The 19,901-nt window shown below is 38.9% G+C and overlaps 1 protein-coding gene across 2 annotated transcripts in view; it reads left to right on the forward strand.

Annotated features, from left to right (window-relative positions):
- SPG11 (SPG11 vesicle trafficking associated, spatacsin) overlaps positions 1 to 19,901 on the forward strand; it is a 77,643-nt gene that overhangs the window by 38,716 nt on the left and 19,026 nt on the right. For both annotated transcript variants that reach the window (XM_070237562.1, XM_070237569.1), the window contains 11 exons: positions 974 to 1,135; positions 3,626 to 3,692; positions 6,167 to 6,332; positions 7,584 to 7,789; positions 8,047 to 8,155; positions 9,121 to 9,280; positions 9,662 to 9,934; positions 10,559 to 10,759; positions 11,515 to 11,622; positions 17,178 to 17,340; positions 19,426 to 19,640. In XM_070237562.1, coding sequence (XP_070093663.1) covers positions 974 to 1,135; positions 3,626 to 3,692; positions 6,167 to 6,332; positions 7,584 to 7,789; positions 8,047 to 8,155; positions 9,121 to 9,280; positions 9,662 to 9,934; positions 10,559 to 10,759; positions 11,515 to 11,622; positions 17,178 to 17,340; positions 19,426 to 19,640 — 1,830 coding nt within the window. The remainder of the gene's footprint in view (positions 1 to 973; positions 1,136 to 3,625; positions 3,693 to 6,166; positions 6,333 to 7,583; positions 7,790 to 8,046; positions 8,156 to 9,120; positions 9,281 to 9,661; positions 9,935 to 10,558; positions 10,760 to 11,514; positions 11,623 to 17,177; positions 17,341 to 19,425; positions 19,641 to 19,901) is intronic.

Consider the following 19,901-nt stretch of genomic DNA (forward strand, 5'->3'; position numbering starts at 1 on the left):
GATTTTAAAATTAGCAGAAATATCTATGTATTTTCTAGATCTCAGTTGATATTACAATATAATTTGCAAGATTTTCGTTAAAGAGCATAAAACAAGGGTGAATTTTTAAATTTTATATCCTCTTAAATTGAAAGGGAACTAATATATTGTATGGAGGTTTTTTTCCCTTTGTTTTGTAATACTCCAGGTTTGTTTTCAGGATAGAATCAGGATCTGATTGCTCCTGGGAGTAAATATACTTTAGATATGTGACTTGGAAACTAGACTTACTATTTGTCCTCTTAGAGGGATAAAAAGGAATTCATAATTTTTAGCTACTCATAAGCTTTTTTTGAGGGAACCAGTAGAAATTTGGCTGTGTCTGCTTTTTTGCAAGTATAACGTGCCTGGTTAGAACTTAAGAATGCCGTTAAACATCTAATCTTCAAAAGTTTCTTACTGATGCTAACTTAATTTAATACCACCTGTTTTAGATTGTTGCAATATATCTTAACTGATATGGCTATGTATTCCTCTGTTTTTAATCACCTGTCAGAAATTAGTCATAGAATAATTTTATAGCTGAGGGGGAAGGACCTAGGAGTCATCTAGTCTAGTAATTTTCTTCCTTTAAAATATTTATTTAATATCTAATCAAATAGTTACTATTTTAATATTTTAAATATTGTAGTACCAGAGCCTTTTTTTCAAACAACTTTTCCACATAGTCTGAAAACCACTGATCTAGCTAAACTTCCTGATTTTGTGGATGAGAAAACTGAGGCCTGATCTTAAAATCTATCCTAAGGTAAACACAGCTAGTTTGTTGTAGAACCAGAACTGGAATTATTGGCTTCTGAGTCCTTCTCTAATGCTATTTCCACTACCATATACTCTCCCAAGCTAATCTTGTTTCGCAGGGTTCTTGTGAAAAAAGGCCTTGAATTTGGAGAAGAGAAAAACATTATACTGTGTTATCTGTCTTTTTATTTAGGTTGTTCAGAATGAAGAAAATGAGAACTGTTTGAAGAAAGTAGACCCCCAGCTACTGAAGATGGCATTAACTCCTTACCCCAAGCTTAAAACTGCTCTCTTCCCACAGTACACTGCCCCTAGTGTCCTGCCACCCGACATTACACTCTACCACCTTCTTCAGGTACAGTATTTTGGTGGCCAGTATTTAGGAGTATCAGTCAGGATTTCAGCCAGGAAAACAGAAACCATTCTAGGTCTTTAAAATGGAGGACATTTACCATAGGGAATTATTTACACAGAGTGATAGCAGAATGGAGAAACCAAACATGTGATGGTGAGAGAACAAAAATTGATAAAGAAGGAAGCCATCAACACCCCTAAGGCTGTAAGAACAGTGCAATAATATGGTGTTATCGGGACCGGCCCAATGGTGTAGTGGTTGAGTTCGCGCCACTTCAGTGGCCCAGGGTTTGGATCCCAGGCATGGACCTACACACCACTCATCAAGCCATGCTCGGGTGGTGTCCTACATACAAAAAATAGAGGAAGATTGGCATAGATGTTAGCTCAGGGCCAGTCTTCCTCAAGCAAAAAAGAGGAGGATTGGAAACAGATGTTAGGCTCAGGGCCAATCTTGCTCACCAAAAAAAAAAAAAAAAAAAGGAAAGAAAATGGTGTTATCAGAACCCAGAAGCTAGAGCCATCTCTGAGAGCTAAATGCACAACCAGGCTGCCTAGTGGGTGCTGGGAACATAGAGAGTGGGGCTGGAACCTTGGAAGAGATACCCCAGAAAACAAGGAAGGGGAAAAATCTCTTGGTTTCTAACATCTTCCCACCTTTAATCTCCCGTGTTGTCTCCCATGGCTAAGCCTATCTGGTAGCCAGAGGGCAAGTGAGCTTGGGAAATAGAGTTCTCTGCTATACAGGACAGAGCCTGGAGCCTCGGAAAAGGTGGAAGTGGATCTGAGAGCAGACAGATAGTGACCAGCATACTTGTCTGCTGCTCTCATCAAAACCCTTCTGTTCTACCACTGATAGCTTCTAACTGTCTCTTCTTAATGAATACAACTGTTTGTTTATTTAAATCAGTGCTTCTTAATGTTTTTCTGGACAAAGACCTCTATACCCAGAAAAATCACACATATGCATATGATTTTGCTTATATTTCAAAGGAATTCACAGATTCCCTAAAACCTTTTCAGGGATGCTCAGTTAAGGGCACCCTCTTTTGCTCATTTCTCATTTCAAGACTTTAGCTATTTTTTTTCTGCATACACATATTCCCATAGTGTCTTCAATTCAAAATAAGCTCTATAATCCTATAAAGGTACCAAATCTCTCTTACTCTAATGTGAAGAATTTTTAGGGTATAGACTGGCACTACTCAAAAAAATGGTCCCCAGATGGGTGCCAGGCCACACGCTGCTTGTTGCTGGTGTGCGATGGGATTAGGATCTTGCACCAGAACATAAATCTGTCACTGAGCACACTGTTTAGTTCAGCAAGCTTTTTTTTTTTTTTTTATAAATGTAGCAAGACTTTCTTGAAGACGGAAGCAGTAAGCTGGATGTGTGTTTACCAAAAGCTTCTTATCTCATTGCAGACCAGCACTTTGAGTTGCACTGCTTTAAACTATATGTAAGTGGATTGTATAAAAACATAGTTTCACAACCTACAGTGGATTCAATCAGCCTAAAACATAAGTGGTTTCAAGTTGTTGTTTGTTCTGTTTTCAAGTTGACTGATACAATTTTTTAGTCCTGTAATTTTAAGAAAAGTATTTCTTGCTTAGTAGACCACAAACTCTCCTTTAATTTTAAATTGAAGCTGCACCTTCTGTAGCCATCCAAATCTGGATTTAATAGCTCTCTTTTCTCATTTATCACTTGTACCATCTGTTTACAGGCTTTGCTAAACTTTTGGCCAAACAGCTAGTGCTGCCTGCTCTCAAACCCTTTCTGACTGACTTGACCCTAGTCCGCTTTTATTTGTTGTTGTTGGTGATTTGTTTGGCACATTCCTTTAACTCTTTCATTTCCTGACCTGCCTTATTCACCTTGTCATGTTTATATTTTCTAGCCACTTAGTGCTCTTACCTTTTGATTCCAAAAGCATTTCTAAAGCCCATTTTACATTATAATTGATGCTGCTTCTACCAAAAGAGAGTACACTTTGCAGGTGTAGATTGAAATAAGAGGAGTCTTTAAAAGAAACACAGCCAGTTCTTCTTCTTCTTTTTTTTTTTTTTGCTGAGGAAGATTCGCCCTGAACTAATGTCTATCACCAATTTTCCTCTTTTTTGCCTGAGGAAGATTAGCCCTGAGCTAACATCCCTTCCTAATCTTCCTCTATTTTGTAGGTGGGTCACCATCACAACGTGGCTGCTAATGAGTGCTGTAGGTCCACCCCAGGCCACGGAAGCCAAGCAGGTGGAGCTTAACCACTAGGCTATAGGGCCAGCCTCCAGTTCTGTTTTTATTAAAATAGAAAAGTGTCTTATACATTCTTTTTTGTTTTAGCTGTGTTCAAAGAATTTATGCCCAGAAAGATAAGGTTTTTAATTGCGGAGGAGGGAAGCAGACTGCCTGTGAAGTCCTTTTATATCATTTTATTTACTTATTTTAGAATCAATTAACTTTTAACTCTGATTTTGCTTTTCCCCTTTCCCAGTCGTTATTGCCCTTTGATCCCAGCAGATTGTTTGGCTGGCAGTCTGCCAACACACTAGCTATAGGAGGTAAGTCATTGCAGGTATCTCTTGCGTTAGAAATATTTCAGCAGTGTTGACAGTAGGAGTTAGTTCATGTAGAACCAATCTGGGTTTTTTCACTGCTTTCTCTTTTTAAAAATAAAGGCACATTCCAGTGGACAACATTTTGTAGGAGACTGAATTGAAAACATATTGTGAGTTTAAATCATTGGATTAGGTCACTAGTGTTGTGCTTGCTGGGAAATGTGACGTGTACATATCTGCTGAAATTTCTCCCGTGCCAGAAATCCCTTTGTTAACAGTCTGGCGTTATAAGGTGAAGAGCATAGGTGTTGGCATTAGACAAGTCCTGGTTTTACCAGGTAGTAGCTGCGTGATCTTGGACAAGTGATTTAACCTCTTCAGTTACCCAGAAAGTAGGTTTAATAACACTGCCCACCTCACATGTTACAGGAGAATGAAAGGAGACGAGGCCTTTAGAAAGCTCTCACAGTTCCCGGCACGTGGTCGGCCCAGATGCACACACTGCCGTCCTCTCTTCCAGACCATAGGAATTTCTCTGATTTTTTTTTTGTGCCGTTCTTAAACTGTGCTTTTTTATTTTTTTTAACTTTTGCATTTAGAGTTAGCCTTTAATATCATGTTACCTGTGGTGCCTCTGCTATATTACTCTAAAGAAGGCTTCAAATTAATCCTTCGCACATAATAGATATCCCATAAATATTTATTGACATACATAAAAATGAATTTTCTAATGTCTCAGTTTTATAAGTTTAAATTTCAAAATACTGAATTTGCCTAGTATCCAGAGCCCATTGCAGTGCCAGGCTTGTAAGAGATGTTCAATAAATATTTATTAAGTGTTGAATAAAGTGGTGCTTATTGCATTTTCAAATGAAAACACACTTTCTAATCTCAGTGAAGTTACTAGAGAGGAGACAGAATTCCTTGTGCTGTTCTGATACCCCCACCTCCTCACTTAACGAGTCCTGACCCTCTTGGAGGTGGAGCACTTTGATAGGTACTGGGGAAACAGAGAGGAAGTTAAAGGCATGTTTTCTGCCTGGTTTTTAGAAGGTTAAAACATATTTTATGCAATAAAGCACAAAGCAAATGAAACAGTTATTGTGAAAACATATTACAGATTTATAAAGTTGGAGAGTTGTATTTAATTAGGTCACTTCTTTTTTCATGTGGTTTTACCACTGAAAGGGGATGTAAGGCAACTGCATGATGACTTGGCTTCTGTGGCAGACCAGAGGAAAACTTCCCTTTGGGTAGCATTTTCTCTTAAAAACAACCTCCACTCTAGGCCTCAACTGCTGAAAAATCAGGGTCTTGTTTGAGTGATAAACTCAAGTTTGCTCATTTGGCACCTGGAAGTGCTATATACTTTACATGTACTCAGCAAATATTTAATGGATGAGTGTATGGAATTATAAGTTACCAAAGTCACTTTGATCTTACAAAGAATACAGATATGGGATGTGAAAATTTTTTAATCTCAAACTGGGGTGTAATTTTAAGTAATAATTTTGTAAAGATGACAGACATCTTTAAGGATCTTCGTTATTTTTTAAAGAAGCCAAATCACAATATAAAGAAATCCTTGGAATTCTGTGGAGGATAAAACTTTATTTCAGAAATAAGCTTTGAACTTTGCAAATAAGAGCATATGCACTGTTTTCCAGAATTGGTTCCATAACAGTTAAAAACATTATTTTATCTTTTTATTTTTTTGTAGGTAGTAAGTGGTTAAAAGGCAATTAAAGATTAGGAGTTGACAAGAGTGCTTATTTAGTACTAACTTCTCACATCCAATTATCTTCTGAGTTTAAATTTCTCTGAAAAGAGAAAAAATATTTTTTCTGCTGTTTTCATGGGCACAGAGGAACTTGGAACTACGCTGCTGGTCTTATAAATATGGTACCATTGTGTAGATAATAAGGTGCTCTATGAATATAACATCAGGAAACACAGCTAGTGATAACAAAAGAAGAGGATAGGAGGATATTAATATAGAGAAAAAATGTTTTTCCCAGAGTATTTATTGGGGAAAAGTACAGTGAGTTGGCCTTGGTGAATAGAGGACTCTTAAATATGTTAAGTAGGGATTTCATTGTGTAACGAGCTGCATGAATGGATTAAAAAGCTCCTTTTGCAGACCGTTAGCTGAGATTTTGTAGTTAAAGGGTTATTGCTGTTGTGAAGTTAAAGGATCATCACATATGGAATTAAAGCATCTAAAATTACAAGTTCAATGGGGGAAAAGTGTAATTTATAAATTTTTATGCAGCCTATCAAGTACACGTTTTTGTGTAAAATGAGGGCTTCGCCACATTAAAATAAAACTATTAAATTTGGTGGTTCAAAGTGGTACACATGGTACAAAATGATTATAGCAACAAGTTTTCTTTTACCATCGTGAAGTTTTCCACGTGCAAATCTGAAGTTAATCATGGTGAGGCGTAGAGAATTAATATTGCTTCACTCCCCCCCAGATGCATCGAGTCACCTCCCCCATTTCTCTAGCCCAGACCTGGTTAATAAGTATGCTATCGTGGAACGTCTGAATTTTGCTTATTATTTACATCATGGACGGCCATCATTTGCATTTGGTACTTTTCTGGTCCAGGAATTAACCAAGAGCAAGACTCCCAAGCAGCTGTGAGTATTTAAAACATAATTTGTACTCTTAATAAAATGCATATTTGTGAATTTTACACATGCATTTAAAAAAACATACTGGAAACATGTACCACAGTTAACAGTGATTATATTTGGATGGTGATTTTTTTTCATTTGTGCTTTTCTGCGTATCCCAAGTTTTTGAGATTTAGCAGGTGTTACTTTTGTTAATAGGAAAAAAAGATAAATATATTTTAAAAGATAATAAATATATTTTTAAACCATATTTTTAAAAAATGATCTATGAGGCTGTCCCCGTGGCCGAGTGGTTGGGTTCGCTCGCTCCGCTACAGGCGGCCTGGTGTTTCGTTGGTTCGAATCCTGGGCGCGGACATGGCATTGCTCATCAAACCATGCTGAGGCAGCATCCCACATGCCACAACTAGAAGGACCCACAATGAAGAATATACAGCTATGTACTAGGGGGCTTTGGGGCTAAAAAGGAAAAAAATAAAATCTTTAAAAAAAAAAATGATCTAGCTTGCCAAACGTTAAGAGTTACTCTAAAGAGAGAATAATATAATGAGATGTGAATTCTGTATTTAAGGTCTTTGTCTTTTATAATTCACTTTTATAAAAAGCACAGAATTTGGAGGAGTATTTGATATAATGAGAAGTTAAATATAGATTTACTTGATTGGTCTGTTTTATAATTAAGAGAATAATACATTTTTATGGTAAAATATTCAAGTCATTCAGAAGGGTAAAAAATGAATGGTAAAAGTCCCTCAGTCTGCTGTCCTCATTCTCCATAATAAATAAACATGGTTAATTTCTTGTCGTCTTTCCTTGAAATTTCTCTTTGCATATGAAAGTACATATGTGAGTCCTTTAGAATGTATGTGCTTTATGATGTCAAACTTTAGGTGGAATTAATTTTCTTGGTAAGTTGTATACATACTCATAATTGATAAGATCACAGGTTGACAGTCTTGGAAATTCTACACCATGTTCCCTGGATGAAGTTGGAAGCAAGAAAAATTTGGACTATAAGTAGGTGTTTTAGGAAAAGGTGAAATATAAGAAAATGGAGGGCTATGGAGCCAGAGGACGACTAAAAGCTGCTAAGAAACTAAATGGTTGTGTGCAACGGGCTCAAAAAGGGAAGGAGGAGGAAGCCAAAAATCACTTGTCCGACACTCCATGTACCACTGACGTGATTCCATTTGCTTTTCCTGGTGAGAGACAATTTTCACGCGCTGATGTGATTTTGATCCCTTTCTTTTTCAGGATCCAGCAAGTAGGCAATGAAGCCTATGTTTTAGGCCTCTCCTCCTTCCATGTACCTTCAATAGGAGCTGCCTGTGTTTGTTTCTTGGAATTGCTTGGCCTCGACAGCCTCAAGCTCAGAGTTGATATGAAAGTGGCCAATATAATTTTGAGCTACAAGTGTGGAAATGAAGATGCTCAGTACAGCTTTATCAGGGAGTCTCTAGGTACAGCACCTTTTCTTTATGTGGTTTGGTTTGTTTAGAGGACAAGGAATGAGTAGGTTTAAGACATTGAATTGTGAGTGACTGGGCAGGAAATAGTTATCTTCCTGTTTCATCCTTTGCCTGCAGTGTTTGTTCTTTATCTCACTTTCTTGTGTCCTCTAATTGGGTTCTGAAATGGCCCCAGGCCACACTCTTCAAACAAAATGCCAGTTCCTGACCTTTTCTCTTCACCATATTTTGTTTATATTCCTTAACAGCTGAAAAACTATCTAAACTGGCTGCGGGTGAAAAGGCAACCACAGAAGAATTGCTTATTCTCTTAGAAGAGGGTATATGGAACAGCATTCAGCAGCAGGAAACAAAGAGGTTTGTGAGTTGCAGTCCCAACCTCTTTTCCAGCAAGTTTTATTGTTCCACTGTGTGTTTGCCTAGTCGTTCTTCCAACACCTCATATGTTTTCACCAATCCACCTAGACCTTACCTTCTACCCATTCAGTATATAGCTGATACTCAGTAAATGGATAATGGGTTTTAATTGCATCTTGCCATCAGTAATAGGAGGGCAAAGATAATGATCCCCTCTTTAGACATTGAGTTCCCAAGAAATGGAGAGAGCTTTATCTCCTCCACTGGCCTGCTGGTCAGAGAAGTCTCTTTCGTGTTACATGTTGAAATCATTTCAGAAGATGTGAGACGAATCTCACAAAATTTTACTCTAAGTGATGTCTTTAGTTTTTCTTGCTGATGTATATCCGTTGATAATGGAAGTTGTGGTGACCATCTATCTACAAAAGCCCCTCTTCTTACACTTTCATGCCATCTTTCCTCTGTGCTGGCGCACTGGGGCTGACCCAGCCACCCCTGACCCGGGAAGCCCACCATTCCTCTGTACCTCCTATCACTGACTCTGTGCTCGACAGGTTCCTGCTTTCAGCAGGAACAGGTCCCGTCCCCTTAGTGAGGAATCCCAGGCCCCTGTCGGGGCTCTGATAATCTAAAGTGAATCATACAAGAGAATTAAGCACTGAGAAAATTTCTGGAGTGACTATTTTATCAATTCTCCTAAAGATGGTACATAGCTATTTTGATAGATACTTGGTCGATTAAAGGGATGAATTGTGAATTGTGCCAGTATGCTAAGAAATGCATTGTGTGTTATGGGTGAAAGAATCCTTTTTTTTTTCAAAGCAGTCTAATTTTTGGTATTTGTTGAAAGGCTTTTTAGAGATATACTATAGTTAAATTTATTTAATTTTTACTAATTTTCCAGTTTAAAACTAGAGCTATATTTTAACAAGTTTTTTCTCTACCAACCCCACCCCCAATTACAGATTATCCAGTGAATCCAGCAGCCAATGGGCATTAGTGGTACAATTCTGCAGGCTCCACAATGTGAAACTGAGCACGTCTTACCTTATAGAGTGTGCCAAAGCAAATGACTGGTTACAGTTCATTATTCATAGCCAGCTCCATAATTACCACCCAGAGGAGGTAAGCCACCAGTTGTTGCCAGTCATTCAAGAAGAGGAAGTTGGAATACTTATTGGAAGAAAAATAGTGTTCTTCCTGTTGTGTACACATAGGCTTTCGTTTGATATGACACTATTAGTTTTAGTAAGATTTCAGCGGCTTGACTTTAGACAAAGGACTAGTCATTAGTACTAAAGAGGTGAAGGAAGAGTTTTTGTGACTCCAGATTGAAAATGGAAATTCACTCAAAAGCAACAAACAACTTTGTAAAATTATAAGGTCACCTCTGACACAGTTCAGGGTGAGAAAGAACACTTTAGCCTATGCTTTTCTCTAACATTTTCAGCTCCCTTTAAAATTGAAAGTTGGTTGTCTGTTTTAATCATCTAATATGTTTTCTAGGTGAAATCTCTTCTCCAGTATTTCAGCCCTGTCCTTCAAGACCACTTACAGCTGGCTTTTGAGAACTTGCCCTCAGTGTCCAACTCCAGAATGGACAATGATCAAGTCTGCAACAGGTCCCCCCAGGAACTCCAGAGAAACAAAGAAGATACGACTGATTTCTTTAAAATTCTGCTGCAGTGCTCAGAGGAGCCAAACTCCTGGTGTTGGCTCCTAGCTGAAGCAGTGAAACAACAGGCCCCTATCCTCAGTGTCCTGGCCTCGTGTCTCCAGGTGAGGATTGTGAGAAGCCTAAATTAAGAACCCAGAGAATATAAAAAGGCGGGGGGCAGGAGACAGGGAAAGCTAATAATCAGAGAGGAAGTGGGGTGATGATTACAGTGAGGCTCCCCCATGTGTTTCCAAGGGTGCTGGAACTTTGTGGTTCTCTAGCTTAGACTCCAGGCCATCTTGTGCCCTGACGATCAGTAACTTAAGTGGTCAGGGCCTTAGTTCCTGGTTGGCCATTACAGAGAAGAATGCTTCAGTCCACTGACCCCCCAGTGTCTCTTGAGCAGGGACGAGGGATGCCCTAGGCAACCCTCTGATCAGCACTTCTGTGAAGGGCGGCCCTGTTTTCTTATACTTAGTACTTCCCTGACTTCCACATGTATCCACTCAGTCTCTTGGCCTTTTGAACTGCCACACTCTGCAGGACAGTTTATAATACTTCCTTGATTGTTCATTAGAGTTTTTTCATGTCTGAAGGCTTTTTAAGCCATTTTAACTAATTTAGTGAGATGACTTGTTCTAAATAGGAAATATCCATTTGTAGTTGTAGCACTGCGGGAAACTTCCTCTGTCAGGTCATCCAGGCTCAGTGGTATTTTATTTTGAAAAGTTCTTATCCAATGGCAGGATTCCAGTGCTATTCCTTGTCTCTGTGTTTGGATCATCACTTCTGTGGAGGACAGTGTTGCAGCTGAAGCAATGGGACAAATTCAGGGTTCAACGGAGGGCCACACTTGGGACCTTGAGGACCTCTCTGTCATCTGGAGGACATTATTAACGAGACAGAAGAGCAAAACTCTCATCAGAGGTTTCCAACTTTTCTTTAAGGTAGTAATAGTCACTTCATTTCTTTCCTGAGTTTAAAAGGGTTACTTCAGAATATCCCTCGTTGGCTTTTTCAGTTATTCCTATTCCTGGATGTTTTTCTTAGCCAACAAAAAATAATGGTAATAAAACTGCCATTTATTTAGCAAAGTGCTTTATATACATTATTTTAGTTGGTTCTCACAATAATCATATGCAAAGATAATATTGTATGAGAATATTAGGAAGTTGTATTATCCTCATTTTACAGAGTAATAAACCAAGGCTCACAGAACTAACTTAACTAACATGCCCAGGGTTCTCAAAGTACTTTAATAAGTGGTGTACTTATGGTTCAAATCCATACTTTCTAATTCCCGAACTCCTGTCTTCTGCCTGAAAAGCTGCCACTGAAGTGATGGAAATGTATGGAGTGCAGACAGCAGTAGGTTGGCGGGTCAGTGGAACCCGTTATCTAGGAGTGTATGTAGAGGTGTTCTAGCACCGCCTAGTGGAATATTTCCTACTCACGTGCGGGGGACCAAGTATAGAATAGACAGAAAATGGACTGTTGAGTAGATGTACCTGGCCTGAGTATCTTTTTTTCCAAAAGGAAAAAGAAATAGAAATTTAGCTCCCTTTCTTTTTAAAATATATGATTTAATTCTATGAAGCTGTTATTAATAGTATTTGTGTATTTAACCTCTTATATTGGCATTATTCATTGAGAAAATATATTAAGTTGAGGATTTTGTAATTTCATTCACTCTTCCTCAAAGGATTCCCCGTTGCTATTGATGATGGAAATGTATGAACTGTGTATGTTCTTCAAGAATTATAAGGAAGCCAAAGCAAAACTATTGGAGTTCCAGAAGAATCTTGAAACTGTAAGTTAGAATTTTAGTGCTCTCTCTTGCTGATCTGAAATTGTCTGCTAGTAGCCAGGATGTGGCAGCAGGTGAACAGCTGTCATGTAGCGTAAGTCAGTTGTCTGTACTGTTGCAGAGATGAGGGGTCAGGGCAGGAGTTGTGGGGGCCCTGCTTACAGCACCTTAGTTGCCAGGAATGGCAGAGAGATTTCATCTAATGTGGTAACTCTGATCAGTCTCTTGATGCTGTAGCCAAGCTCAGTGGGAAAGAGATTAATGGTATCTGCTTTGGATGCTAGAGAGGAGTGTGGTAGTACATGGGCCACAATTGCCAATTCAAGACAGCTCCAGCAGCCGTTGAGTGTGAAGGGTGTTTAATTCTGCTTTATTCACTGTGACAGAAGATAATGGCGTTTTTCATCCTCACTCCTCGTGGTCCCTGTCCACATGATGCTGAGCCTTGTGGTCAATTTCAGGCTTTACCTATTCAGATGCTTGTTTCAGGCCTATTATATGTGGTGCTAATTAACCTTATGGGAAAAAAGAGGAAGTTACACGAAAGGAAAAGAAATATGCCTTTGTCTTGCTTGGGGTTTCAGCACTTTTGTCTTCTCTACCCCAAAAGAGCTCTGTGATAAATGAGACAAAACTGTATCCTGATTCTACCTGACAAATATATCACAGTGGAACCTCATCATGGACTTTTGTTCTCAATCACGTTGGTGTTAACTGCAATGAAGATTTAAAAGTTAAATTATTTGAAAATGTTGAATCAGTTATTCCCATATGCCTGAGGCTCCTAAATCACAGAAAATAGGGACATTTATTCTCTGTGGCTGGGGCATTACCGGGTATCTTCTTCCTTTTTTGTATATATGTTATTTTTATTGTGGTGAAATACACCTAACATTTACCGTCTTAACCTTTAAGTGTACAGTCCAGTGGTATTAAGTTGTTGTGCGACCATCACCACCATCCATCGCCGTAACTCTTTTCATCTTGTAAAACTGAAACTCTGTACTCATTAAAGGATAACTCCCCCTTCTCCCCTGCCCCCAGCCTCTGACGATCACCGTTCAGCTTTCTGTCTTTATGAATTCGACTACTCTGAGTATCTTATGTAAGTGGAACAGTACAGTATTTGTCTTTTTGTGACTGGCTTATTTCACTTGGCATAATGTCCTCAGAGTTCATCCGTGTTGTAGAATGTGTCAAAATTCCCTTCCTTTTTAATGCTGAATAATATCCCATTGTATGTATACACCACATTTTGTTCATCCATTCATCTGTTGATGGACACTTTGGTTGCTTCCACATTTTAGCTGTTATAAATAATGCTGCTATGAACATGGTGTACAAATATCTCTTCAAGACCCTGCTTTCAATTCTTTTTGGGTATCTGCCCAGAAGTGGAATTGTTGGATGATATGGTAATTCTATTTTTAATATTTTGAGGAATCTCCATACTGTTTTTCCAGAATAGCTGTACCATTTTACATTCCCAACAATGGTGCACAAGAGCTCTAATTTTTCCACATTCTCACCAAAACTTGTTTTTTGGGGTTTTTTGATAGTAGTCATCCTAATGGTTTTGAGGTAGTATCTCACTGTAGTTTTGATTTGCATTTCCCTAATGATTAGTGACGCTGAGCGTCTTTTCATGTGCTTATTGGCTGTTTGTATATCCTCTTTCGATGTCTCTTCAAGTCCTTTGCCCATTTTTGAATCAGGTTGATTTTTTGTTGTTGTTGAGTTCTAGGTATTCTCTGTATATTCTGTATATTAATCCCATATTAGATATATTATTTGCAAATATTTTTCTCCCATTCTGTGGGTGGCCTTTTTACTCTGTTGATACTGTCTTTTGATGCACAAAATTTTAAAATTCATTTCCTGCATTACTCTCTTCTTTTGTATTTAGTTGATTTTTTGTAGTGGAATGTTTAAATTCCTTTCTCATTTCATTTTCTGTCTATTCTATAGCTATTTTTTTATAGTTACCATGGGGATTACACTTCACATCCAAAAGTTATAAAACTGTAATTTGAATTTATACCAACTTAACTTCAGTAACATACAAAAACCACTCCTTTACAGCTCTGTCCCCACCACTTTTGGTTATTGATGTCATAAAATTACAACTTTATACATTGTGTGCCCCAAAACATAAACTAGTAATTCTTTTCAATGCATGAGTCTCTTAAATTATGAAAAAGACAAGATTTGGAGTTACAAACCAAACTTACAGTAACACTACATTTTACACTGACAATTTTTCTTTTTTTCTTTAAATGTATTAGTCTCTTAAATCATATAGAAAACAAAAAAACTATGCTACAATAAGACTAGCTTTTATAATTGTTTGTGTATTTACCTTTATTGAGCTCTTTATTTCTGCATACGTCTTTGTGGTACTGTCTAGCATCCTTTCATCTTACCTTGCAGGACTCTTGACTCAGCTTTTGTTTACCTGGGAATGTCTTCATTTCTGCTTCACTTTTGAAGGACAGTTTTGCCAGAGATAGGGTTCTTGGTTGACAGGTTTTTTCTTTGAGCACCTTAAATATATTGGCCCACTGTCTTCTGACCTCTAAAGTTTCTGATGAGAAATCTGCTGATAATCTTATTAAGGATCCCTTGTACGTGATCAGTCACTTCTCTCTTCCTGCCTTCAAGATTCTCTTTGTCTTTTGAAAGTTTGATTGTAGTATGTCTCAGTGTGAGTCTCTTTGAGTTCATCTTAATTGAAGTTCTTTGAGCTTCTTTGATGTTCATATGCATGTTTTTCATCAGATTTGGGAAGTTTTCAGCCATTATTACTTCAAATATTTTTCTCTACTCCTTTCTTTCTCTCTTTTGGGACTCCCAGTGAGTCTTTAATGTCTGGCTCTCAAAAGAGGAAAAAGCAAAGAATGAAGGGGGGAAGAAAAAGGGTGCTGGCCCTTTAAATCCCCTGAAAGTACTTAAGCTGGAGGAGGAGGGGAGTGCAACAATGGGAGAGGTGAAACAACAATGGCTGCCTGCCTCATTGCTCAAAAGCAGCTGTCAGCGATCAGAGCAGATCTCTGATATTTGGAAGACAGGTGCATTGTGTGTCATCCATTGTCCCCCAACCACCTCTGAGTCCTGTAAGGTGTGTACAAGCTGCTTCAGGAACGTGTGCACGGCTGCCTACCACTGTGACTAGGGTTGTGGGTTGGGTAGCTGCTACTGCACTAAGGCCTGAAATTGGCCAAAATTACTGCAGTTTACCTTCCAAGTCTTCCTCTGGAAGTTGCAAGCCTTCAACAGACTCCAGAGTTCCAAAATAGTTACAGAGAGATTCTGCCAGTGCACTTGTTGTCTAGGTGGGAAGACAGATTCCTGGTGCTTCCTACTCTGCCATCTCCCCCTGCCCCTCTCCCCTTTTTTTAAGGAATTTATTTTTCAGAGCAACTTTAGTTTACAATAAAATTGAGAGGAAGGTACAGAGATTTCCCGTATACCTCCTACCCCCACACATGCATAGCCTCCCCCATTATCAGTATCACTCATCAAAATGGTCCATATGTTACCAAGGATGAACATGCATTGACACATCATAATCATCCAAAGTCCATAGTTTACCTTAGCCTTCACTCTTGGTGTTATATGTTCTTTGGGTGTACATTTGGACAAATGTATAATGACATATGTCCATCATTATAATATACAGAGTATTTTCACTGCCCTGAAAATCCTCTGCCTGCCTGTTCATCCCTCCCTGCCCCCAACCCCTAGCAACCACTGATCGTTTTTGCTGCTTCCATAGTTTTGACTTTTCCAGAATGTGGTAAATTGGAATCATACAGAATTGTAGACTTTTCAGATTTCTTTCACTTAGTAATATGCATTTAAGTTTCCTCCAAGTCCCCTGGGTTGATACCTCATTTCTTTTTAAGGCTGAATAATATTACATTTTCTGGATATATACCAAGTCTGTTTATCCATGTCACTGAAGGACATCTTGGTTCCTTCCAAGTTTTGGCAATTTTGAATAAAGCTGGTCTAAGCATCCATGTGCTGGTTTTTGTGTGTGCCAGTTTTTGTGTTTTGTGACATAAATTTTCAACTCCTTTGGGTAAATGCCAAGGAGCAGGATTGCTGGATTGTATGGTAAGAGTATGTTTAGTTTTATAAGAAGCTGCCAAACTGTCTTCCAAAATGGCCGTACCATTTTGCACTCCCGCCAGCAATGTATGAGAGTTCCTGTGGCTCCATATCTTTGCCAGCCTTTGGTGTTGTCAGTGTTCCCATTTGCCCATTCTAATAGGTATGCTGTGATATGTTGTTGTTGTTTTAATTTGCGTTTTTCTGATGACATATGATGTAGAGCTTCTTTTCATATGCTTATTTGCCATCCATATATCTTCTTTGGTGAGGTGTCTGTTAAGGTCTTTGGCCTATTTTTTAAAAGGGTTGTTTGTTTTCTTATTGTTTAAAGAGTTCTTTCTATATTTTGGATAACAGTCATTTATCAGATGTGTCTCTTGTGTATTTTCTCCCAGCCTGTGGCTTGTCTTCCCATTCTCTTGACATTGTCTTTTGTTGGCAGAAGTTTTTGATTTTAATGAAGTCCAGCCTAGTAATTATCTCTATCCTGGATTGTGTCTTTGTTGTTCTATCTAAAAAGGCGCCACCATACCCAAGGTCATCTGAGTTTTCTCCTATGTTACCTTCTAGGAGTTTATAGCTCTGCGTTTCATATTCAGGTCCTCCCAGGTGTCTTCTTCTTCTTACCTGACCACCTCTGCCCCAGCCCCCTATAGACAGGCAGTGCAGCTGCTCTATCCTTGACTCAGCCCTTTACTTCCATATATTTTTTCCTTCAATCAGTTCTATCATCTGCCTGCTGTAGTCCCTCTTCTTAGAGCAACAGAGGTAGGTAAACAAGTAAATAAAGGCTAGGAGCCAATGTTCTAATTCAAGCTAATGAGGCCTGCTACTTGGAGTCATTTTCCTATTAATATTTTTAGCATTTGATTAAAATGACATAAATCCAGGCTTCTTAATTGAGATCCTACTCTAACGATAGTATAAACTACAAGCAAACTATTAGAACCAGTTGAGTAATGTTAAGCAAGTCTTTCTAAGAGGCCTTCATATGTGATTTCAGATCCTCTGGACACAAGGGCCGACCTAGATCCCTCTTGAAAGAAGCTCCTAAGTAAAACATGTCTGGTTAATTTCATAGCCACTCACAGGGCTATTAGTTTGACAGTCACTAACTAGGGGCATTTGCATCAGATCACTCCATCGTTAGTGTTCAGTCTTTAGGTCTTTTTCCCATCTTTGACATTCACACACGCAGCTCTCTACACCAGGACATCCCACAAAGAGACAAACTACAAAGCCACAGAGGAGGGCTTGTTTCTGCCAGTTCTCTGAGCCACGCCACTGATTCCGTGTGGAAAGGACCTGAATAAGCGTCCCCCTTTGTGATAGAAGATGACTTTTGATGGTACTGTGGCTTTCTCAGACATTCCCACATTTGGAGGTTTTGATTTGCTGTTCCTGTGAAACCACCTTCCCTGACCCTCTTTTGTTTTTCATAGCTTGAAACAGCAGCCACAAAGGTCCACACTGTCATCCCTGCCCCATGGCTGAAGGAGCAGGTGTGCTTTCTTTTGAAGCTTATGCTGCAGCAGTGTAGGACCCAGTATGAGCTGGGGAAGCTTTTACAGCTGTTTGTTGGAGTAGAGCATCTCTTCCCTGATGGTAAGACAATCCTTACAATTAAGTTACTGTTAAGAAATTAGCTTTCTTAATCTTGAAAATATTTTAAAAGGGCATTCAGGAAATTGAAATGCCTCTAATATATAACGTTACATTTATAGTCCTTAAGGGAGTGTGAAGAAGAGGTTCCAGGAGACTTCAGTCATGGTTAAAGCATTCAAAACATAGCACAACAAGATGTAACATAAACAATCCAGTTATCTGCTCATGCTAAGCAGTTGTCACATAGCCACATTTCCCCCCAGCTAGCCTCTGCATTACCCTGTCACTATCATTCTCTGACAAGTAACCTTAACATGCCATCGTTGCTCAGGGTCACAAACTAGTTTCAGGAATGCCTAATTTGTTTTGAAGTTTTCAGAGACGAGTTGTGCTTATTTTTTGCAGATTCATCCAGACATTGGCAGTTGCTAAGCTTGTTGCTGATTGAATGAAACCAATATTGCTTTACCCTCTTTTCTACTTGTTTGATAATTTCAAATGTTTGTTGAATGATAATGTTATTCTTTTACACTAGATTCTGACATTTTCACTACTAGGGTTATTTTATCACATTTAAACTTACAGATGTTCAGCTGGAGAGCTCAGATTTGCACAGAATATGGACAGACTGCTGGGCTCAGTGCCAGCGTTGTAGGCTGTGGGGCTGGTGACTGGAAGGAAAGAGAGGTGTTTCCAAAATGTAGGGTATTTAAGATAGTACTTGTCAGTTACTATGTAAACCAAACAGCAGGTCCTTTTAACATATAGATGTTTTCATTGATCTATAGTAATTTTAATTTTTTTCAGAAATGAATTTCCCGTTTTCTTGCTAGAGTTACTCTATTCTTCAAAAATTACAAGAATTGTCTACATTGTTAACCATTACCATAATGATTTTATTCATATAATTAAATTGTCTCTATTTTTATAGAATATTTGTGTGTGTGTGTGTGTGTAACATGTATGTGCTTAGAGAAAAGAAGTATTTTTTTAAAAAAACTGTATTTTAGGGGCCGGCCCTGTGGCCGAGTGGTTAAGTTCACACACTCTGCTTCAGCGGCCTAGGGTTTCGCTGGTTCGAATCCTGGGCGCAGCCATGGCACCACTCATCAAGCCATGTTGAGGTGGCATCCCACATACCACAACCAGAAGGACCTACAATTAGAATATACAACTGTGTACTGGGGGGCTTTTGGGAGAAGAAGAATGAAAAAACGAAGATTGGCAACAGATGTTAGCCCAGGTGCCAGTCTTTCCAAGAAAAACAAAAAAACCCTGTATTTTATATGAAGCCAGCAAAGAAACCCAGCATGCTCGTCCTAGTGGTTATTGTGTAGGGTGTCTCACTGTCCCTGGAAATGCGTAAACCAGAACACAGCCCAGCAGGTGGCATTGGGAGGAGGCTCTGAAAAATGTTTCTCATGCCCCTCCTTTATGGTAGGGCACACATAGGCTCTACACAGACTGGGAGTGAGAGCAGACCCAGCCACATAAGTTATTGGCAGAGTATGCCTAATATTACCAATAATAAGAATTTCGCGAGGACATCAGGAAGAGCTCAGCTGGGTCTCCCTGGGTTAAGTAGATAGATGTCCAGAGGAGCAGTTGATGCTCCATTCTGAATACAATGTGCCATGCTAGAGCTTTGGCTTTTGGCTGGCTGCAGTTTTAACTGTCCTGCAAGTTCTGTGTCTTGATCCATATGATGCCTACATTGAATGAACGAGAGAACAATCAAGGTAGGAGAAAAATCCAGAAAGAAGTGGAACTAACCTGAATGAATGGCCAAATCTTCCCAAGGTTGACAGAGTTCCTACTACATAGTAGGCCACCAGCCTCTGCCCTGTATGTAGAGCCAGATGTGTAGACTGAGTCCGTGGGCTAATCTCTGATAGTTCTTAGTATGTGGGAGCTGCCTTATGGCTTCCTCTGCTAGTTAACCAGAATAGAAAAATAGGTTTCTGTTTTTCCTTTAGCCACATTATTATGTTAAACAGACAGTTTCCTCTGATATTTAGTTACTCTTGAGATGCCATAGTGGCATTTCATTGATTAAATGTTTATATCCTCTTCTCTTTGGCACAGGTCCAGATGTGAAGAAGCTGTGTGTCCTCAGCCAGATTTTGAAAGATACGTCCATAGCCATTAATCATGTAATTATTACCAGCTACAGCCTTGAGACTTTTCAGCATGAATGTAGATCTATCTTGGAAAAACTGGAGACAGATGGACAGTTTGCTTTGGCCAGGAGAGTAGCAGAATTAGCTGAGTTACCTGTGGACAACTTGGTTATTGAAGAGGTATCATTAGTCTTTTAAGTTATTTAAAATCTTAGCTTTTTGAACCAGCATTAAACAGAGAATCAAATGAGATATGTAATTTATAGGAGATGAGGCTTTTTTACTTTTGACACACACATTACTTTCAGAAATGGAGAAGCCTAAGATGCCCATTATTGAAGAATGTATGCTTTAAATGTAAGGTTAGCTTACAGGATATGCTACAGTTATTTTCGTTTGAATAGAATTAAATATAAGGTAGCTTCTTGAACCCCATTCAAT

This window comes from Equus caballus, chromosome 1, assembly GCF_041296265.1.
Source record: "Equus caballus isolate H_3958 breed thoroughbred chromosome 1, TB-T2T, whole genome shotgun sequence".
Taxonomy (NCBI): Eukaryota; Metazoa; Chordata; class Mammalia; order Perissodactyla; family Equidae; genus Equus; species Equus caballus.